This window comes from Canis lupus, chromosome 2, assembly GCF_048164855.1.
Source record: "Canis lupus baileyi chromosome 2, mCanLup2.hap1, whole genome shotgun sequence".
NCBI classification, from domain to species: domain Eukaryota; kingdom Metazoa; phylum Chordata; class Mammalia; order Carnivora; family Canidae; genus Canis; species Canis lupus.
In genome coordinates, this window is record NC_132839.1 from 77,213,123 (window position 1) to 77,234,955 (window position 21,833).

The 21,833-nt window shown below is 35.6% G+C and overlaps 1 protein-coding gene across 10 annotated transcripts in view; it reads left to right on the plus strand.

Annotated features, from left to right (window-relative positions):
• Positions 1-21,833, plus strand: part of ARAP2 (ArfGAP with RhoGAP domain, ankyrin repeat and PH domain 2) — a 192,069-nt gene that overhangs the window by 42,758 nt on the left and 127,478 nt on the right. For all 10 annotated transcript variants that reach the window (XM_072808051.1, XM_072808033.1, XM_072808026.1 and 7 more), the window contains exons 7-9: positions 3,731-3,800; positions 9,516-9,636; positions 18,104-18,282. In XM_072808051.1, the coding sequence (XP_072664152.1) occupies positions 3,731-3,800; positions 9,516-9,636; positions 18,104-18,282 (370 nt within the window). The remainder of the gene's footprint in view (positions 1-3,730; positions 3,801-9,515; positions 9,637-18,103; positions 18,283-21,833) is intronic.

The window sequence follows — 21,833 nt, forward strand, 5'->3', positions numbered from 1 at the left end:
GTGAAGGATGAAGCACTCTTGGAGTTTGTCCTTATAAAGCATAAGGTATGATATGGAAGACAGACATTGAGCAAGTAAACAAATACACACAATATTAACGATTGTATTAAGTATTAGGAGGAAAAGGTGTGCTTTGAGAGAGAATAGTTTTGTCTTTTGCTTTGGGTTGGCTCATCAGGAAAGGAATATTTGTATAGGTAGTATAGTGGAACTCTGGAAGAGAAGGAGTGATTAGCAAAGGGAATAGAAGGGTAATGGTAATTATCTCCCTACATGTGTTGACTGTTTTATTCTGAAATGGAAGATTATATATACTATTGAGCTCCAGCTTACCACCATTCACAAAGTAAGGTGGGTAGAGTCCAAAATAAAATCTTGATACACAGAATTATTGCTGACATTGTGTGGGAAGATGTATATTTACCTGCCTTCAAGTATGGCATGGATCAACATTAAATGAGTGCAGAGTGATTAATTTGTTCAGTGTGCAATTGTGTGTTTAATACTTCTTTACCTTTTAATGTTTTTAATGCAAGGGATTTAAAAAACCCTTGGGTTTTAAAAACTAGGTGTCTTAACTACTGCATGTTTCAGTGTTAAGAAAACATGGACCAAGGATAGTTAAAAGGAAGCGGAAAGATGATAGAAAGCTGAGTAGTTATGTTTATGATTTCAGGGTCTTTATTGTTACTTTTTAATTAATTCAGATGCTTCTATATGGAAATGTCTGTCCTGATGCACTTGGAAACTTTTATCCATTTGATCAGGTTTGCTCTAATTTTATGTGAAGCTGAATAGATCAATGTGGGAGGCCTGCTGTATTTCACTTGAGTGATATGTGTTTGGCGCTCAGAAAAAAGCAGGGAAGACGAGGTCTTCACACTTCCAGATGTTCTTTTTCTATCTTTAAATCTTATGAAAATCACAGAATATTAAACTAATCCCTTATCTTAAACATGTTAGCAAGCTACAAATGGAAAAGGTAGACATGATTGTTATTTACATATATGCTTAGAAATGACTTTATTCAAGCGGGAAGTTAGTTTTCATGTATAATTTTTGTTAAAAGCTAAAAGTATCTATATTGCGTCGAGTAGAGAAAGCCACTTAGAGAATAAGATTGTCTGATTTCCGGGAAGGGCTCTGAAAACAAAACAAAAAAAGTCCAAGTGGGAATTGGTTCTTTACTTTTCCCTTATATAGTCAGAAAAAGTTTTTTCTATTAAACCTAAATAGGAAACATGATTACATTATTCTGCTTTGTTTCTTATTTTCAGAAAAAATAATCATCTAAATTTCATTTGCCTTTCATCTGATTCTTTTTGAAAAATGTTAATATTTCAATGAATTTTGGATGATTGTAAAGGATTCTCTATATGGGGCTTTTTTTCAGCTCATTTGATCAAAATTAGGTAATTTATCTCTATAAATCCAATTGACAAAGGTTTGTTATTTTGGGAAAATATTATTCATGCTCCAAAGCAAAAGTTAAGGTAAAATAAGATACATACTATAAGCTTAATGAAGGATGAAGGATGAAAGTTTATATTACTTTTTTTTTTTAAAGATTTATTTATTTATTTGTGTGTGAGAGAGAGAGAGAGAGAGAGAGAGAGAGAGGCAGAGACACAGGAGGAGGGAGAAGCAGGCTCCATGCCAGGAGCCTGATGTGGGACTCGATCCCGAGACTCCAGGATCCTGCCCTGGGCCAAAGGCAGACACTAAACCGCTGAGCCACCCAGGGATCCCCCTATATTATCTTTTGTAAATTTTTAAAAAATTTTATTTATTTTTGTGTAAACTCTCTTCCCAATGTGGGACACAAACTCATGACCCTGAGATAGAAAGTCGCATGCTCTACCAACTGAGCTAGCCAGGCACCCCTATATTATCTTGATTAAAGGATTATTTCTGTTAGGGGAACTGGGGGCAGTGATAGTGTTTCTCACCAAACTTCATTTTGCACTAACCTATAAATGTGCATATTAATACCCTTAATAATATCATTTTTTATTTATTTAAGTTTTTACTTGAATATAGTTGACATACAGTGTTACATTAGTTCTAGATGTAAAACAGTGATTCAGCATCTCTGCAAATTATGCTCTGCTCACGACAACTGTAGCTGTCTGTGTCACCATACAACACTATTGCAGTATCATTGGCTATAGTCCCTGTGCTGTGTCTTTTATTCCTATAACCTGTTCATTCCATAACTGGAAACTTGTATCTCCTATTCCCCCCCACCCCCCATTTTACCCATCTTCCTAACCCTTTCCCCTCTGGCAACCGTCAATTCTCATATTTATAGATTTGATTCTACTTTTTTGTGTATTCATTTTTTTTAGATTCCACATATGAGTGAAATCATAATGTATTTATGTTTCTCAGCCTTGTTGTACTTCGCATAATACTGTCTAGGTCCATCTATGTTGTCACAAATGGCAGGATCTCATCCTTTTTTATGGCCGTGTGATATTCTGTTATGTATCTGTGTATATGTACACACATTTTTATCCTTTTATCTATGGATAGACTTTTGGGTTGTTTGGCTATTATAAGTAAAGCTGCAGTAAACATGGGGTGCATATATTTTTTCAAAATCCTATTTTTGTGGGTTTTTTTTGGATACTCTGTGGTGGAATTATTGGATCGTATGGTATTTGTATTTTTAATTTTTTGAGAAACCTCCAAGACTGTTTTGTACAGAGGCTGTATCAACTTACATTTCCACCAGTGAGGAATTGGTGCATGAAGGTTCCTTTTTCTCCACATCTTCCTTAGTACTTGTTAATTTCTTGTCATTTTGATTCTAGCCATTTTGACAGGCATAATGCCATACCTCTTTTCAGTTTTGATTTGCACTTCCTTGGTGATTAGTGATGTTGAGCATCTTTTGTTTGTTGGCCATCTGTATGTCTTGTTTGGAAAAAGGTCTATTAAGGTCCTCGACCCATTTTTTAAATTGAATTGCCTTTTTTTGGTGTTGAGTTATGTAAGTTGTTTATATATTTTCAATATTAAGCCCTTAATCAGATAAATAATTTGCAAATATCTTCTCCCATTCAGTAGATTGCCTTTTTGTTTTGTCGTTGATTTCCTTTGCTGTGCAAATCTCTTTATTTTGATGTCTTCCCAGTAGTTTATTTTTGCTGTTGTTTCCCTTGCCCTAGGAGACATATCTAGAAAACTGTTGCTGTAGCTGATGTTAGAGAAATTACTGCCTGTATTCTCTTCTAGAATTTTTATGGTTTCAGATCACATATTTAGATGTTTAATCCATTTTAAGTTTATTTTTGTGGATGGTGTTAGAAAGTGGTCCAATTTCATTGTTTTACATGTAGCTGTCCAGTTTTCCCAGCCCTATTTATTGAAAAGACGAAGAGACTCTTCTTTCCATTGTATATTCTTGCCTTCTTTGTGGTAGATGCATTGGCCATATAAGTGTGGGATTATTTCTGGGCTCTCTATTCTGTTCCATTGACCTTTGTCTATTTTTGTGCCAGAACCAACAGTATCATTGTTTTCAATTCCTATGTTAATTCATTAGAAAATGTCATTTTGTTTTTTTCCTACGTGCCATTGCCAAAACTGTACATTGTTATAGCCTAATGCTTTTTATACTGTTTAACAACAAATAGGAGTGTGCTCGACACAGTTACATTACAAATGTATTTAAAATCCAAGTTCACGATACTTGAATGTAAAATAGCATTTTCATGTTTTACAGAAAACGCATGTTTCAGAAGAGATGGGTGAAATTTGATGGCCTTAGCATTTCTTATTACAATAATGAGAAAGTAAGTACATTTTATAGTTCTCAAAGATTGCCTTATATATACAAGGTATACTTCAGTAAACTAAGCAAACAATTTGATTTTTAAGAACAAGCGTTGGGTTATCAATGTGTAAAACATTTGCGTGGGTGAAACCTTCTGTTCATTGCTTAACTTTTCTTTGACACAAAATTTGGATTTAAAAAATTATATATCCAACAATTATTTATAGAGTGTCTTCTGCAAGCTACAGGAATTGTTGTGAATGATATAAGAATGAATAAGCAATTGTCTTTCTCCTAGAAAGCACTAAGGAATATTTACAAAAGGATACTACAGGTAGGCAATACAAGGAGAGGTTACTTTGTACTCTGGGAGGTTATAGAAAAACCAAAGAGGGCTTCTTGTATGAGATTTCATTTGTCACAGGTCTTGAAAAGAGAGGAATGTTTGTCCATAGAGACTAGAGAGAACAGGATGTAGTAACATAGAGAACAATGAGATGGCCAGATGGGAAATCAGTTTTCTGATTGGGAAATATGATATATGAAGACGACTTGAGATGAAGCTGATAAGGTTCTCTGAGGTTAGAGCTCATTGAACATCTTGATGTAAAAGTGGTCACAATTTTGTCTTTAGGCAAGTGACTCTATCTATGTAATTTATTTAAAGATTTTATTTATTCATGAGAGAACCAGAAGTATGTATGTATGTATTTATTTATTTATTTTAAAGATTTTATTTATTCATGAGAGACCCAGAGAGAGAGGGAGAGAGATGGCAGAGACACAGGCAGAGGGAGAAGCAGGCTCCATGCAGGGAGACTGATGTGGGACTCGGTCCCGGGACTCCAGGATCACGCCCTGGGCTGAAGGCAGGCGCTAAACTGCTGAGCCACCCAGGGATCCCCGAGAATATGCTTTTAGATAGAAAGTAACATACATTTACATGCTACAATGCTAAGAACAATGAAAGTTTAGAGAAGTATTAATTACTTGGTTTCACCTTGCAGTGATCCAGATAAAAGCATCAAATAAGTTTAAACACACTTCTTTGAGGTTTGCAAGATGATAGGATGAGTATTTTTTTAAAAGCTGTTTTTCTGTCTTAGCTAATGTTTTTAGTTTGCTTGTGTATTTGAATGTTGAGACAGTTTCTATGCCAGGGATGGGTTTGATTGAACTATTCAGGAGTGAGACAGGCTTCAGTGCCATGAGGCTCTGTTGGTGGTGGCATCAATATCCTCATTTGGGAGAGAGAATTTCTGGTATCTGTGTCCCTGGACTCATTCTGTTTGTCCTTTGAAAGATCACCTGAAATGCAGTGAGATGAATGCCTGCCACATTTTTAGGTAATGATGCAATAAAAATGATGCAGCCTTCGTTTGAAATTGTGATAAGTTCATTAAAATAAATGGTTACAAATTCTTTAGCTTAACAATTAAAAAAAATTCAAATTGTTTTCTGTGGTATTTCCATCCCTTTACTATTGAGATCGTTGGTTTCATCTTGGCAAAACTTGAAAACATTGAGATGGATGTTTTCTAAAAGGAGACACAGATTCTTTTGTGACTCACCTTGCTCAAGGGTGTATTGGAGGACTGGGAAGAAGGCATTTTAGGGCCAGTGTACAGAAAGCATAGGTGTGGCCACAGCGACTGTCTCAGGTGACTGTGCAGTGTTGGTGGTTGTTGGGCCTTTTGGTGTTTAAAGGTGCACCTGAGGTGCGCTTGGCTGGGCAGAGCTGTGTATTTCCTTAGTTTTCTTTCACTTTCCTCAGTGCTGCTCCATCATGTCTCTGCAGGAGCTTTTTCATTATATTAATGAAAATGGCATCATCCCACCAGCCTTGATATCTAGTCACCTACCAGGAAATCTCTCTCACCCCCATTCTCACTCAGCTGTGGGCAGAATTGCCCTGTGGTCATTTCATTGTCGGAAAGTGGTAGAAGATAAATGGCCGACTTGACCTACATATCTGTGTGTTACAGACTCAAGGGGTGCTTTGAAATTTCTGTCCTTAAAGAAAATTTTACACTCTGAAAAACACAATCATTCTGAGCCTGTTGTCTTTTTCCCCCTCCTCTATATTGTCTTTATAATGTGTTGTTTGAAGAGAAATATAAAATCAACTCTACAGTGTTAAAAATTACAGGATTTATTGAGATCTCATAATAGATTGTAAATGAGCCATTAAAGAAACTATAACTTCCTGAGGTGAAAGTGACATAATAGTTTGTTGAGTACATTTTGATCACTCCTGGGGAATTTATTTCTCTATTATTCTTCTGGAGTATTTACTTGTTAAATATGATATTATTATAGGCATGTGAGTGGGTTACTTTTTTGTAAGGAATTGTTTTTTAATCTCTTAAAGCAGACCTAGAAGAGGGAAAATCTTAAAAAATTTCCTATTTCTTTTTTCCTACGACGCTGCTTGATTTTTCTCTACTGAAAAATGTATTAATGGTAACATTTCATTCAACAAACGGTTAATTATCTCACTAGAGATCTAATTTTATGAGCCATTGTAATTCTCAAGCAAACTAAGATTTGAGAATGGATCATCTAAGAGATGAAGTGTAAATGTTTGTGGACATCCTAAATTTTTCAGTCTGATCTGAGCCACTGTAGACTTACAGCCAGACAAGCCCTTGCACCGTCCCCAAAGGTACTGTGCTCCTTCCCATGTCTGAGGTTGTCTGATACGAGGGAGACATTTTCCTACTTTTATCATTCTTGGAGCACTTAGTGGTCTAGTACTGCCTAGCATTGCATATTATACCCCGCTGCATTTATTGGGTTTCCTTTAGCCAGTCAGTTATGTATTTCTTTGCATAGCCTTTCTTAGCGATGTCTGGGTACAAACTGTGGGGAATAGGAACATGTCTTTTTCCTGTATTTCATCTCCCTGTTTTTGCTCTTCCATCTGTAACTTCTGAACCATTACCACCAATCAAAATCCTGTGCAGACTTCCAAGATCCATTTTTTTAAATTCCCTTCTATGAATCTTTTATTTTTTCCAACTATGACATCTGAACAATCATATACAAGAAAGGTTAGAAGGAAAAGAAGCTGAAAGTTGGGAGGCAAATCAGGGGAGTGTGTGGTAAATCAGGCATTAATTATCTGGATGTAGGCTCTGTAGGCTAGTGGAGATATTAAAAAATGAATTTAGAAATATATAAAAAATGAGCTGTCAGAGCTTGATTTGGCTGTGATTGTGACTGATTGGACATAGAATTCATTCATTGAGAAAATACTTCTGCAATGCCAATTATATAAAAGGTCTGAGGAAAATAGATGTATGACCCATCATTTATTTGGGAAGACTATCTTAAATGATCACACAGTAAATATAAGAATCACCATTTAAGGTATAGTTAGTAATTGCTAAAAGGAAAAATACAGGTTGTTATTAGCTTAAAATAAGGTCATCTGCCTAGGTGAGGATGGGGACCTGTGAGAAGAGGCTGGTCAGAAAACCTTTCTTCTGGAGCATATACTTATGCTGAAATGTGAAGGATGTAGAGGCCGTAGCTATGTGGAGCTGGTTATGAATAACATTCCTTGAAGAATAAAGTATAAGCAAAGGCACTAGATTGGGGAGAAACATGCTATATTCATGGAAACTCAAAGAAGGCTCATGTGACTGGAGAGAGTTAGAGAATGCCAGGGAGGAAGTTGATGCTGTCACTGTAGGGAGAGTCCCAAGTTATGTGGGTCAAAGGAGCCATACAAATGAAAGACTAGGATTGACTAGAAGAGTAATATTTTAATGAACAGATATAGAAGGGGGAGGGTATGTTTTCAGGAGAAAAAGTTTGAGGTACTTACGAGACAATTACATGCACCATTGATGACTTGAAATATGAGGCTAGAGTTGACCAAAATGTATAAGGAAGGAAGGAACCGATTTTATAGAGTTTTCCTCATAAAATTGATAGTTACAATAGTAGGAATGGATTTCCTTAGAAAAGATAAAAAAAAAAAAAGTGGAAATCAAGAAGAAAAGTTAGCTTGAAATTACTTCCTGACATCCTTCTTTTTCTATAAGGTTGCCCACTCTTTTTCAGTTCCAATTTAAATATTGTATTCAGTTTTGACTGTGTGAGGGGAGGTGGGAAAGCCTTTGTGGCATTGGCATTAAAAATTATGTCAAACAATGCATAGGATTTTAATACATATATAGAGTCAGGGATAGGAGATTGGAGCCAGAGGCATTAGAAGAGAAGAATCCTCCAAAAAACTAAGAGGGAATGCCATGATAGCATAGTATATCTTCTCAACGGGCAGAGGATAACCTCCCAGTAGAACACCGTGCTGCTGATAGTGACTGTCCCTAACCTATCTGATAGGTGTGGTAGGGAGTTTACCACTGGGAAGAATATGACCTTGGCATTTGTTCTCCACATGGAATGGTTTAATACAGTTTATTCCTAACCAGTTGCTTCATATACTTGGGATCTGCTAAAAAATGAGAGTTCTGCCCCTCCCCCCCAAGAAATAGTTCCCTGAATCATTCTGTGGAAGGGAATAGTAGAAGAAACCTTGTAAAGATGTATCCAAACTCTTCTGATATTTAAGACCTTCCATAATGTGTCCTTGATGTATATTTCTAGCTTCACCTGTTTTGACTTTACACTGTGGCTGCTCTTATATCTATACCTATGCCTCTGTTATTAAAGCTTTGCAGCCGGGATGGCATCCCAACCAGTTATCTGTGTGGTTAAACTTCAAGTTTCTTTGGGTCAGGCTCTAAAGTCATTATGTCTGTGAAAATATCTGACCTCTTTTAAGCAGAATGAGGAATTCCCATCTTTGTACTCATATTTTCCATGGTTTGTACTCTGTTTTAAACTTTTCTCTCATTACATTAGCTAGTTTTTCACTTTGAGGCTCCTTGAATGTATAAATATTATTTGAATTTTCTTTCTAACACAAGGCCTGGTAAATATTTCACCCTTAGTAAATAGCTGAAATTGTCAGGCGGTCCTTATGCTGCATGGTTTTGGTGGATCCAGAAAAATGGAAGACTGAGAAAACTACCAGTAGTCTTCAGAGTGACCTTCTTGAGCAAAATGGTAAAACGCATAGGCCATTTGCCAACAGCCAAAATTGTATTAGGTATATACCAATTGCAAACAGCCACATGCATCTTTTTCATTTGTTTTTTTGTTGAGGAATTAAAGGTAGAGTGAGACAGTTGTGATAATAAGATATTCATTAGAATCATTAAGTAATATGTTTAACTGACATAATCCGACAGACAGTCTGTTTTTGAGATATATTCTTGTTCACAATATGCAGTAGCAGTAGTATTGAAGTAGTTTAGTTACATTACCCATTATGGCCAGCAGATGTCTGCAAACACCATAAAATCATTTTGACCAGATTGTTAAAAAACATACCGTTGGTTTTTGGAACTATATATTGCTGGTCTAGTACAATTGTTTGTATTTGATTCTTTGCCTTTTAATTTTAAATCCCAGAAGAGGAGAAAATTGAAAAGAAATCTGATATGAAAGGGCCATTTAATATTTTCCTTTCTTGGGTGTTAAGTGTGTCTAAGAATATATACTATTTGTATGTCATTTAAAAATTTTAGATTAAAATTGTGAAAGAGAAGCATAATATACTTGTAAATATTTGTAAATATTGTACCATTTTTCTGATAAGGGCATAAGAATTTCATTTTAATCTGTCTCATTTGTGTATCTTTTTCTCAAACCAACACAGGAGAAGTATTCAAAAGGAATAATTCCCCTTTCTGCTATATCTACGGTACGAGTTCAAGGAGACAACAAATTTGAAGTTGTTACAACACAAAGAACTTTTGTTTTTAGGGTAGAAAAAGAAGGTAAGAGTATTTCTTTATCCCTGTAACAACACTTGTAGACATTAATTTCTAACCAATCAGAAGATTGATAAACCAATGACACTACAAATGTCAAGAAATCTTGAAATATTACTTTTAAATGATTTACATTTTATATTATTTTGAATGTCATAAACAAATTGACAAGTTGTGTTCACTATTCCTGCATGTAACAAATACTTAGAATCTACTAAGTGCTTAGAATTCTTCTAAATTCTGGATATATTGCAGTGAAAAAAAAAGACAAAAATCTTTGCTCTTATGGAGTCCCCCTTTTAGCAGATGTTTGATAAAGCAAAGTGGTTATTTAATAAGCAAAAACAATTTTTCTAATTTTTCTATTAAAAGGTTGGTTTTATGGAAGTTTACTTATGCCAGATTCAACTGAACACATAGGCCCAGCAATCATTCTAGTATAGATTTTGGAGTATCCTTTATACTTTTTAAATTTTTACCTTCATCATCTGATTCAGGTCACTTGGTGAAAATTAGATGACATGTAGTTTATGGATAGAAACTAAATCTTTAGGTCCTTTCTAACTTTTGGAGTGGGTAGGGAGGGAGAAAAAGGAGAGCTAAGAGTTTCTGTTGTGTATTTTGACTATCAATATGTTATTAATATATGTTTTACTACTTTTAAATAATGTAGGTAAGGTCATCATTAATTAAAAATTATGATTTCAACTTATTTTAAAGCTTCTATTTTAGTATAGGTTATAACTCAATTTGATTTTGAAAATACTTCCTGGTATTTAATTGAATAATGATGATTTGGAGAACTTACCAAATTCTTGAAATGTGCAGTAAAATACTGTACTACATTATTTATAGTAGTCTTGTAAGGGCTCTAGGTGTTAAAATTATGCCATTTTCTAAAAAGAAAAAAAATTATCCCATTTTACCCTTTTATAAACAACAAATATTAGATATTATGGGGCAATATTTGCCTTTTTGTACTAATAGATTCCTAGAACATACAGCAGTGCATGGCATGAGAAACATTGAATAAATCCTATCTATTTCTAGAAAGCTTTCATTATTCCTTGGCATAATCAATAAATGCATAAGTTCCAGCTGCTGTTCACACTGGGGTACCTTTTTTCAAACTGTGAATCAGTATCTATTTGTGAGGTCAACTTAGTGGTTTCTGATGGTACTAAAAAGAAAAGTCCCCCCAAAACAACAAAAAAAAAGCCAAACATGAAATAGAATAATAAATATCAAAGTGCATTGCTTTTAGTAAGTGTATTATATTGTGAGACTACTTGTGTTTATCATGCATATGTAATAGAAAAAGTGTTTATTACTCGACTTGTTATTTAAAAAATTGTTGAGAGCTGTAGCCTAGAGTAGGGGTTGGCAAACCACAGCCAATAGCCTAAATCTGGCCACTGCTTGTTTTTTGTAACTAAAGTCATGTTAGATCAGTCACTGTCATTTATTTGCATACTGTCTGTGGCTGCTTTTCTGCCTCAGTGGCATCATTGAGTTGTTGCAGGTTCTGTGACCAGGAAAGCCTAAAGTATTCTCCTCTTGACTGGATATCATGACGATCTTTCCTTACGCTTTGGTTTCCTCTGCCCAGAAGGTGACTGCCCGTTTCTTTGAGGTGCTTATCACTTTCGCCTTGGCTTCTCAAAATGAATTTCACACATGCCATATAGCAGGCATTTTAAGATGGACATACGAAATAAAGTTTCTAACCTGTGTGAAAAATCTGTTTAGCCATATTTACTTACTGTAGTTAAAAGTTAAACAGACACATTTAGGTTGAATATATCAACCCACATGTTTAAAAGTTACATGGTGTGGTACATAGTTCATATATCACATAATTATGATATGAACAGTATAAGAATTTCATTAAAACTTTGGTATAAGTTACTATTTGTTAAATAAGTCTTAGGTCTTTAAGCTTTAAAAGCATAAAAATACTGCTTCAGCAAAAATGGAGACTATCCACATGGAATTACCAAGTTAGTTTCATTGAAAGTCATTTTCATGTAGTAACCAGAGTTTTTAAACATAGGTATATGTAGAGGTGTATGTGTGTGTAAATGGTACATGTGTGTCTGTATTTAGTATGGAACCTTCCACAAGATACTAGGTGTGTTTTATTGTTTTTCTTTTTCTCCTTCCATATATATAGATGATTATTTTTTTCTTTGGGGGAACTGAGAAAACAACCATAGTGGGTTATGAAATGTCTGACTTAATGAACTTTTAGGCCAAATGAAACTTTACTTCAATCTTAAGCAAGACAAAAGTTTAAAACAAAGGTGGGGGGATCCCTGGGTGGCTCAGCGGTTTGGCGCCTGCCTTCGGCTCAGGGTGTGATCCTGGAGTCCCAGGATCAAGTCCCACATCGGGCTTCCTGGATGGAGCCTGCTTCTCCTCTGTGTCTCTGCCTCTCTGTCTGTCTCTCTTTCTATCTCTCTCTCTCTCTCTCTCTGTGACTCTCATGAATAAATAAATAAAATCTTAATAAAAAAAATAAAACACAAAGGGGAAATGGTTTGACATCCTAGCAGAAATGCATTCTCCAGTTTTGGTGATAAGGTTCTGAACACCCTGTCATTTGTCTCCTCTGAAGCCAGTGTCACTGTCTCCAAACTGCTGCATTGCCCACTCTGGCATTGCTAAGACAGGATTTCAATTTGGCATTTTTTTCCCCCACAAATTTTCAAAGGCTTCAGCCCTCCCAGGTTTCCTATGAAGTATTGTTATGCTCTTAGTTGAAAGTGAATTATGTTGAAATAATATTTTAAAAATACTCATCCTCAAATAAAAGATTTAGTTGGATTCCTCTGTCCCCAAGGAGAGCCATTGGAGTTGGTCAGAGGGTCATAACAGCTAATGATCTCTCCGGTCTGTATTCCCCTGGCACCTGCGGTCACACATGTAGATGCATTACTTAAAAAAGCAGGTGATGTTTTGAGTCGGCAGTTCTTATAGTGAGAAAAGGGCTTAAGAATTCCGAGTGGTCATGTGGGTTCCTGGGCCTTTTTCAGCACTGGCTTTTAACTGCAGGCTCACATTCCTGTCCACCTCAGCTGATTCTGGATCCCTGCGAAGCAGGCGGGTGTTTTTCCCCTCAACTCTTGTTTCCAGACAGCATGTTAAAGCCCTCCAGTGGCAGCTTTGGTACTGCAAAGCTTTGTTATTGTTCTAAGGAACACTTGGGTAGGAAACATAAATTTCCCTTTAGTTATTTTGGGCAAGCAGACTTACCTGTCTTGAAATACTCAGTGCTGTTTTTGTTGTTGTTTGTTTTTTGTTTTGTTTTGTTTTTGAGGGAGAGAGAGAACACAGTGGGGAGGGGCAGAGCCTGAGGAGGAAAGAGACAATCTTAAACAGACTCTGCACTGAGCATGGAGCTCGACACAGGGCCCGATCTCATGACCTGAGCTGATATGAAGATTTGGACGCTTAACCAACTTAGCCACCCAGGTGCCCCAAAAATATTCACTGTTTTTAGAAACAAGTCATGGAACATTTATAAGCTGGAGGGAGAGCCAGGGGAATTAAAAGTGCTCCATTGTATACGTTGGTCGACTATCGTAATGGGTCACAAACTGTGGAGTCATTCTTGAATCTTTTTCCCCTCAAAGCTCACATCCATCCATCAGCACATCTGATCATTTTTGACGGTGGAAATATGTCTGGATTCTGGTTGATTCTCAACACTTCTGTCATTACTATTCTAATGCGAGCCACCACCTCTATCTGGGTTATTGTAATAACCTTCTTTGCTCAACTTACAGTCCTATTTTCTCTACAGCTGTCAGTGATCATTCATCAAAGAGGTCAGATCATTTCAGTTCACTTCAGATGCTGTGTTGTCTCTCCATCTCCCTGAAAGTAAAGTACTTATATCCAGGAACCCCTATGTGATCTGGCTCTGGTCTCTTTGTCCTTGTCTCTATCTGTGTTCTCTCTCACTCACTATATTTCAGCTGCTTTCTTGTTCCTTGGACATATCAACCCCAGGGCATTGACACTTGCCACTTTCTTTATCTGGGAATGCTCTTCCTGTAGCCATCTTCTTGACTTGCTCTGTCATTTCCATTTCCTTTAGGCTTTTGCTTAACCATCGTGTTCTTTCTGAGGCTTTTTCTAGTGCCAGCTATAAAATAACACTTCCTATGTTACTCATGCCTTGCTTTATTTTGTCCCATTGCACTTGTCACTATGTAATAGATTATATATCTATGTTTTATTGCCCTCCTCCTTTCACAAGAGGGCAAACTCCAGCAGATCAAGGTTGTGCTCTATCTTGTTCATGCCTCCATTCCTAGTATTCAGAATAGATCTTGGCACTCATTAGGCACTTAGTAAATATTTGTATGAATGAATAGGCATGGTGTGCAGGTACTTCTTCTCTGAAATTGATCATGGGTTCCATGGAGGAATTTTTAATTCAATTATATTAGCATATCGAAAATAAAGGTTCATCTAAACTTTGTTAGATTCTGTTAGTAATCTTATACATAGCCCTTATGTAGTAGTAATCTCTAGTATACTCAGTTCTTTATGTTACTAATGAATAGGCCTACTGCTAAATCCAGTGGTCACAGAATATTGTCTCTCTTTTTGGTTTTTGCTTTTTTATTTATTTTTTTTTAAATTTTTTTGATTCTTACTGTAGTTGGTATTCATTCCTGAAAACCTCAAGAACTAGTTTGAGGGGGGTCCCCTGGGTGGCTTAGTGGTTGAGCTGCTGCCTTCAGCTCAGGACGTGATCCTGGAGTTTACTAGATCAAGTCCCACATCAGGTGTCTGTATGGAGCTTGCTTTTCCCTCTGCCTGTGTCTCTGCCTCTCTATGTCTCTCATGAATAAATAAATCTTAAAAAAAAAAAAGTAGTTTGAGGGAATTGCTGGTATCTTTTATTTATGTTCTAGCATAATTATAAGAAAGTGGTGATTTTGCTTCCTTTTCTTTCTTTCCTCTTCTCTTCTTTTTCTCTTCTCTTTTCTTTTCTTTTCTTTTCTTTCTCCTCTTCTTCTTTCTCTCTTCTTCTTCTTCTTCTTCTTCTTTCTTTCTTTCTTCTTCTTCTTCTTCTTCTTCTTCTTCTTCTTCTTCTTCTTCCTCCTCCTCCTCCTCCTCCTCCTCCTCCTCCTCCTCCTTTCTTCTTCTTCTTCTTCTTCTTTTCTTCTTCTTTCTTTTCTTCTTCTTTTTTTTCAATCCAGAATGCTCTCCTTTGAGCAAAGCCATATCTAGGTTAGGGCATATTCTCTAAGGAATAGTGCTTTAGCACAGTGGTAAGATCAAGACAGTAAATATTTGTTATTGGAAAGAATAAAAGTACCTTGGTGTGAAGAGTATATAGAAGCTAGCATAGTATCTAGCTTTGCCCAAGACACTTAGTCTAAGGGAAAAATCAGTATTTTATTTGGAATGTTGTGATTTATCAAAGCATATTCCCCATATCTTAGACACACACATTGCATAGCCAAATACCAATGACACTTGTAATCTGTTTTATTGTGTTTGAATGATCTGTATCACTGTTTATCTCCATTAGCATTGGTAATTAAGAATAAACTGAATGTTACTATTAATACTTGTACTTATTCATGATTGTTTACTTCCTATTAGTAAGTGAGGCACTAAGGAGCTAGATAATACTTCTAGGCTATAAGAGAACCATTTGTTAGATGCAGCCATCATATGTTTAAGTCCAACAGATACAATCGCCAGTTTCAAACTATTTTCCTGAGAAACTGAGATGTATGCTCATAGCAATGTAGAAGCCACAGTTTGGCCTACATATAAAGTTGTGACCTACAACCTACAAAGTGAAACAACTCAAAAAGAATAAATACCATATGATTTCACTCATGTGGAATTTAAGAAACAAAACAAAATGAAGAAAGAAAGAAAAACAGAAAAACAGGCTCTTAAGTACTGAGAACTAACTGGTGGTTACCAGAAGGGAGGTGTGGGAGGGCGTAAATGAAATAGATAAAGGAGGTTAAGAGTGCCCTTATCTGGAGAGCACTGACTAAGGCCAGGAAGTAGTGAATCATGTTGTACTGAAACTAACACAACACTATATGTTAACTACATTTCAATAAAAAATTGAAAGAATTAGAAAAAAAAAAAAAAACTGAGCTTGGTTTCTCTTCAATTAAAAAAAAAAAAACATGACCTACATTTCAAACTAAATGCTTTATGTAGATTAATACAAACAAAAACCATTCTGTACTGTTTATTTGGCAGGAGTATCTTGTGTGAAACTAATGATCACAAGTAATAACCAATGGAAGGTTTGTTGTTATTCCCGAAAATATAAATTATCCTAGTGCAGTCTGGATCTGTTCGTGTGGCTCTAGAATGTAGAGCAGATGCTGCATATTGACATTGACTTAGTTACCTAAACATTTTCATGTGTTTTAGTTTCTAAAGATGCTGGGCAATTTAGGTATATATCTCCACCTGATGAATGGGCACTCTATCATGGGGATTATGTAATATCCGCAGTAAAGCATTGTTGAATGAGTTTTGATAAATACTTTGGCCTTGGTCATTAAAGATGAAACTGTTTCAGTAGCTTGGAAGGTGAACAAAAAATAAAGATAATTTAATAAGGCTCATTATAAAATAGCTTAGGTTTCATGTTTGAATGGGAGGGAGCAAGTCTAGTCTGAAGATTTATTTGACTCCATAATGGAATACTCCTTTCCAGACCTTAGATCTGAGATACTGTCCAATTTTTCAAGCTTGGGCTCTGCTTTTTTTGATAATTTTTCTTATCTGGGTTTTGGTTATTTTTCCTTTTGCCTTGATAATCACTTCTTCCTTTTTTTTTTTTTTTTTTTTTTTTTTTGCTAGCTCATTTTCCTGCTTCATAGATACAGTTGTACCTCAGGATTTGTCCATTTCTTCTCCTTTCACATTAAACATTTATCTACTTCCATGGATCTTATTTTATGTAGGTTACCTTCATTCACACTTCGCTATTAGTCCATTTAGGTGGCATGCTAGGGCACTGAAAACTGGAGGTGGTTCTCTTAATAAAATGGAATCTTCTGCCTTCTTTGGTCAAGTCATGGTACTAAGCTGCATTGTATTTTGATAATTTAAATATTTTGTGAATACCTGTCAAACATACTTAAAACTTAGCTATTTTTTCCCATCCTTTAATGTCTTGACCCTTCAAATATTATTTTGTTTCCATTTTTATCATACTTCAAACGTCTCTTGCCTTATTCCTTATCTCAAAGCTTCCGGTTTGGTCTACCTATCATCATACTAATCATGTCATTTCCTTGCTAAGAATGTTGACCTTTTTCTTTCTCTTTCCGCCCTTCCTCCCTCCCTCTCTCTCCCTTTCTTTTTTTGCCTCTGTAATAAAGTTTGGAGGCAAAATTCCTTACAGGTACTGCAGAAACTCTATCCATATTTCCTATTTTCCTCTTGAGTTCAAAATTATCAATTATGTCCATCTATAAGTCTCTGAGCAGATACTGGTTTTTTTCTACCTTTGTTCTTATATTCTCCTCTGTTTAGAGTCATAAAGTTCTACTCTTCCCTCACCAGACCCCAGTTTTGTCTTTTCAAAGGCTCCTCATTCCAAGACCTAGCACAAATACTTTTTCTTCCCATAGTGCTGAGAACAGTTGTCTGAGTTAAAACATTTGATTCTCCTAATTTTACTAACTTGCTGTATGACCTTCAGCAAATCACTTACCTCCATTGAATTGACTCATATTTTATTTGATGTCATTTATATGACATTTATAGTATTCTGTGTTCTATGTTCATATCTAACTTGACTTACAACTTTGACTGCTCTTTGGGGAATAGATCAGATTCCTGTGCCTGTAATACAGTGTGTTATCCATAGTTGAAGGTCACTTTAGCTTTTGTGGAGGGAGAAAACCAAATTTTAATTTACCAAATGAGATACTGTTGTTACTGTGATGAGACTAGAATGGATGAGTGAATATCAAGTCAGCATACTCCTAAGTAGAGTAGGCTCTAATTAACAGAAGTAAGATTTTCTGGGCATTTGAGTAACTTAATTACCTGGTAAAATATGTTAACTGGTCTCAGTATTACTTCTATTAAAAGAGAAAATCCAATCTCATGAATATCTGGTAAGAGTACTTCTTAAATATTAGCATGGATTCAGATTACCTGGGGATCTTTTTAAACTAAAGATTTTGATTCATTGGGTCTGGAGAGGGGCCTGAGATTTTGCATTCTAATAAGCTCCCAGATGAGGCCAGTAGTATTGGTTACAGAACACCTGTGTAGTACTATTTCTTTTCTCTTACAGAATTGGGCCATTGGCTCTGACTGCAATAGCATTTAGATTGTGGTTGTGGGAAAGAATCTGTAAATTATGTGTTACAGAGAGAATAGATCCATTGCCTATGTTTCTGTTTCTGTATAATTTATATGAGTATGGATGTATATTTTCTCCTGTCTTCATTTTCAGAGGAGAGAAATGACTGGATCAGCATACTATTAAATGCGCTGAAATCACAATCCCCTGCCTCGCAGTCTCAAGCAGCCCCTGCACCTGAGAAATGTGGATATCTTGAATTGAGAGGGTATAAAGCCAAAATTTTTACTGTGTTAAGTGGAAACAGCGTGTGGCTTTGCAAAAATGAACAGGTGAGCTGTGTTACAGTAATTGCAAATTGCGATTCCTTGATTATGTTCACAAATGTGCTTTGTTAGACTTATTAGTGGTTTTACTTATTAGTGGTTTTACTTATAGCGTCTTGCTTTTGCCTTGAGTACTGCACTAAATATAACAAAGAATTGTGTTGTCGAATTTTCTCAGTTCCTTCTGTGGCAGGAAAATAAGCTACATCAAATTTGAGGCTAGACAGCACCTTTTTTGAGGGACTGAGAAGACAAAATCATTGAAAATGATTTTTTGAAGGATATTCTGTAGCAGGAGTAATGTTATAAAACTTCATGAGATAACAGAACCAGTTAACCTTTATAGCTGTTGATGAAATAGGCCCAGCTCTTCACCTGTTGTGTTTCTTTTGTAATAGAAGATTATAAGAGTAGGCACAGGTAACATGTTTTCTTGAGTTTCCAGCATTTTTTTTTTTTTTGAGCAGATATGTTGCTTGTAGAGGAAATAATTTACTGTAGGCTAGTGGTTCATATATGCACGTACACGCACACACCCCACACATATAAATGAAGTTGACTTGAGTTGTTGATCTATGGAATTTGGTAAATATAGAGAAAGACTTAATAGGGAAGTGTTTTGAGGAGACTGATATTAAAGTTCTAACAAATTCTGTTAACTCTGATTCTGTACACTTCCTTTTCTCTAACATATCTGGTTTTTATTTTTATTTATTTGAGAGAGACAGAGCAGGAGTGGGGGTGGGGAACAGGCAGAGGGAGAAGGAGAAGCAGACTCCCTACTAAGCAGGGAGCAGGACAGAAATGTGGGGCTTGATCTCAGGACCCTAAGATCATGACCTGAGCCCACTGAGCCACTCAGGTGCCCCTAAAACATCTGTTTTTTAATATGTATAAGAAAATACCCCTTTTTGGAAATGAATTCTTAATCTTTTAGCCTAGAATATGTTAGATGCTTAGTAATTTATGGAATTGCACGGTGTGCTTTGGATACCTGATAAGATGAACTCATTAATGATATATAACAATGGGTTATGATAGGCTGGGATATAAATGCTGTTTTTATAACAAAAAATACAGATGTCAAATAAAAACAAACAGTTTCAAAAAAATTTAACTATAGGCCTTTAAGATATCTTCTGAACTTCAGTGTGATCTTATTCATTGTATTTTTTGGATAAGATTTCTTAGCCAATTAACTGTGGAAGGCATCATTGAGCACTGTTGGCATATTAATAACTTGGATAGTTAGCATATTCTTCAAGAAGAATAGTGATGTACAGCTGATAATGTGTATGAACTGAATATGAACATTTTCAGTCTGTGAGATGATTAAAACTTTTCTCATTGGAATGGAGTTTAAAAATGCATAATTTGCATTTATTGGTATGGAGGTTTGCCAGATTAATTGAGGAATTCATTTTTTTTTACTTTCACAGATTTGATGGACTTCAGGTTATTAGTTTCATCACTTCCATTAGCTAGATTGTCTGAGTTTATGTTATTCTCCCAATGTAGATGTTTTTTAAAGTTTTATTAATATTCTCTGATTAGAAAGAAATTGTATGAAATTATTGCTTTAATATTAGCAGTTAAACATAAGCATGAGAATGACTACCATCTGGTGAGTACCAGGTATTGTGCTAGTTAACTTATAAATATAAACATTTCCTTTTAATCTTACCCACAAATGTAGGAGAAAGATATTCTCCTCTATGTTCTATAGATGAGGAAAATGAAGATTGAGTCAGGATTATAGATCATCATGCATAACAAAACCAGAACTTTATGACTCTAAGTCTAGCATCTTAGCAACTGTACCAGACTGTCTTTTTAAAGTGTATGTTGAAAATTTCTGGCCTGTAACCTTTAGAAACAGACTAAGCTTCTTTCCTTGGATAACTTAGTTGCTTAGGAGGCTCAGAGTGTGAGTGTGCATTGAATAATACACACTGTACAGGTGAGGCACTCTGTAAGTGATGTGCTAGCTGAGCAGAACACAAGTACTGTCTTCTAGGAGGAAAAGTCCAACACAACCTGTTTATGACAGATTGTGAGCCAAGTGCTTTATTAGGCCTGTGCAAGAGTTGCAGAGAAGTGCAAAAAAGTGCAACTAATGAAGCCTAGAGATTAGAAACATTTCTACACTCACAAGTAATGAATACATTCTCCTTAAAAATTAAAGCATTTTAATGCTGGACCCGTCCTCATCTCTCTAGAGAGAGATGCCTATTTTCAGTGCATGTATATTTCAGATCTTTTTCTATTCATAAACATGTATATTAACACATACACCCTTAAAAAAGCACATACTATTGCCTGTGTATGTGTTATTTTTGAAAACTTGCATCATTTTGTATGGAGCCAGGTCTTCAGGGACTTGATCTTGAATCAAGTCTTAAAGAACTAGTTGGCTCAAGACTGGTTGGATAAATTAAGGACGACCTTCTGTGTTTAGACCCCAACTTAACCATTCCAGTTCTGTGTTTACATCCTGGTGTATGCCTTTTTCGCCAGAGGAAAGTTACTCATTGGTTTTTTCACGTGGTTGAGCAGATTGTGTGAAGGACTTGGATAATGTGCTAAATGGGGAGTCTTTCTCCTGAATGCAGGGGGCCTTAAGCTTGCATTCAGGAAAAGCACCAACACATAATTGTTTAATGCAACTTCTAGAAGTTTTATATATTAACACATTAAATAACCTTGTGTTTTTAAAAAAATATGGAAAAAATATCTACTTATCATAAAAATATGTAAGAGGTGTTACGTCTGAAGCTAATATAATGTGTCAATTATACTTCTATAGTAAAAATTTAAAACTTAAAAAAGAAGTGAGGTGTTAGTTTTGAACTTCCTTACCTAAATTTGCATTGGATCTAATTGAGTGCCATGCATCAAAGCCAAATTATTTTCAGTTTTAAAAAATTTAAAATAGTGAGTTATTGTTCACATAACTTATAGTGTGATAGAATAAAAAATAAGGAAATTTTACCTACACTACCCTAACATATTTAGAACAGTTTTCATTCTTCTAGCCTCTATTTATACAAAATTTTACAAATTTACTTTGGAGGTTACCCCAGAGAGAGTAAACGGATAATGGAAAAAGGTAGCATATGTTGAAGAGTTATTTAAAAGAAAGCTCCAAAGTTCTTTTAGAGCGAAGACAATTAGACAGAAGTAGCAGTTCTAGATTTTCATGCTTTCTCTGCTAGTAATTGGCTCAGGTAATTTAGTTAATGTCTAGATTTAACTGGCATCATGTACAGAAGAGAGATGGCTTACTATTCCTAAGGTCATTATTTAAATTGCATGTTAAAATTCCAGATATCTGGGTTCATTCCGGACTATAGACTAGGAATTTCTGGGGATGGAGTGTTGGAATCTACATTTATATAGGGCATCCACATGTATAAAAAACTGCTTACAGTGAAACATTGCTCTAAGGTTTTTTTTTTTCCCATTAAAAAAAATGATAAGCATCTAGGTAAAGAGAACAAGATATTTTTGGAGTTAGAAATGAGTAAAAATAGCCTTCAGTAACATTGAGTACTTTA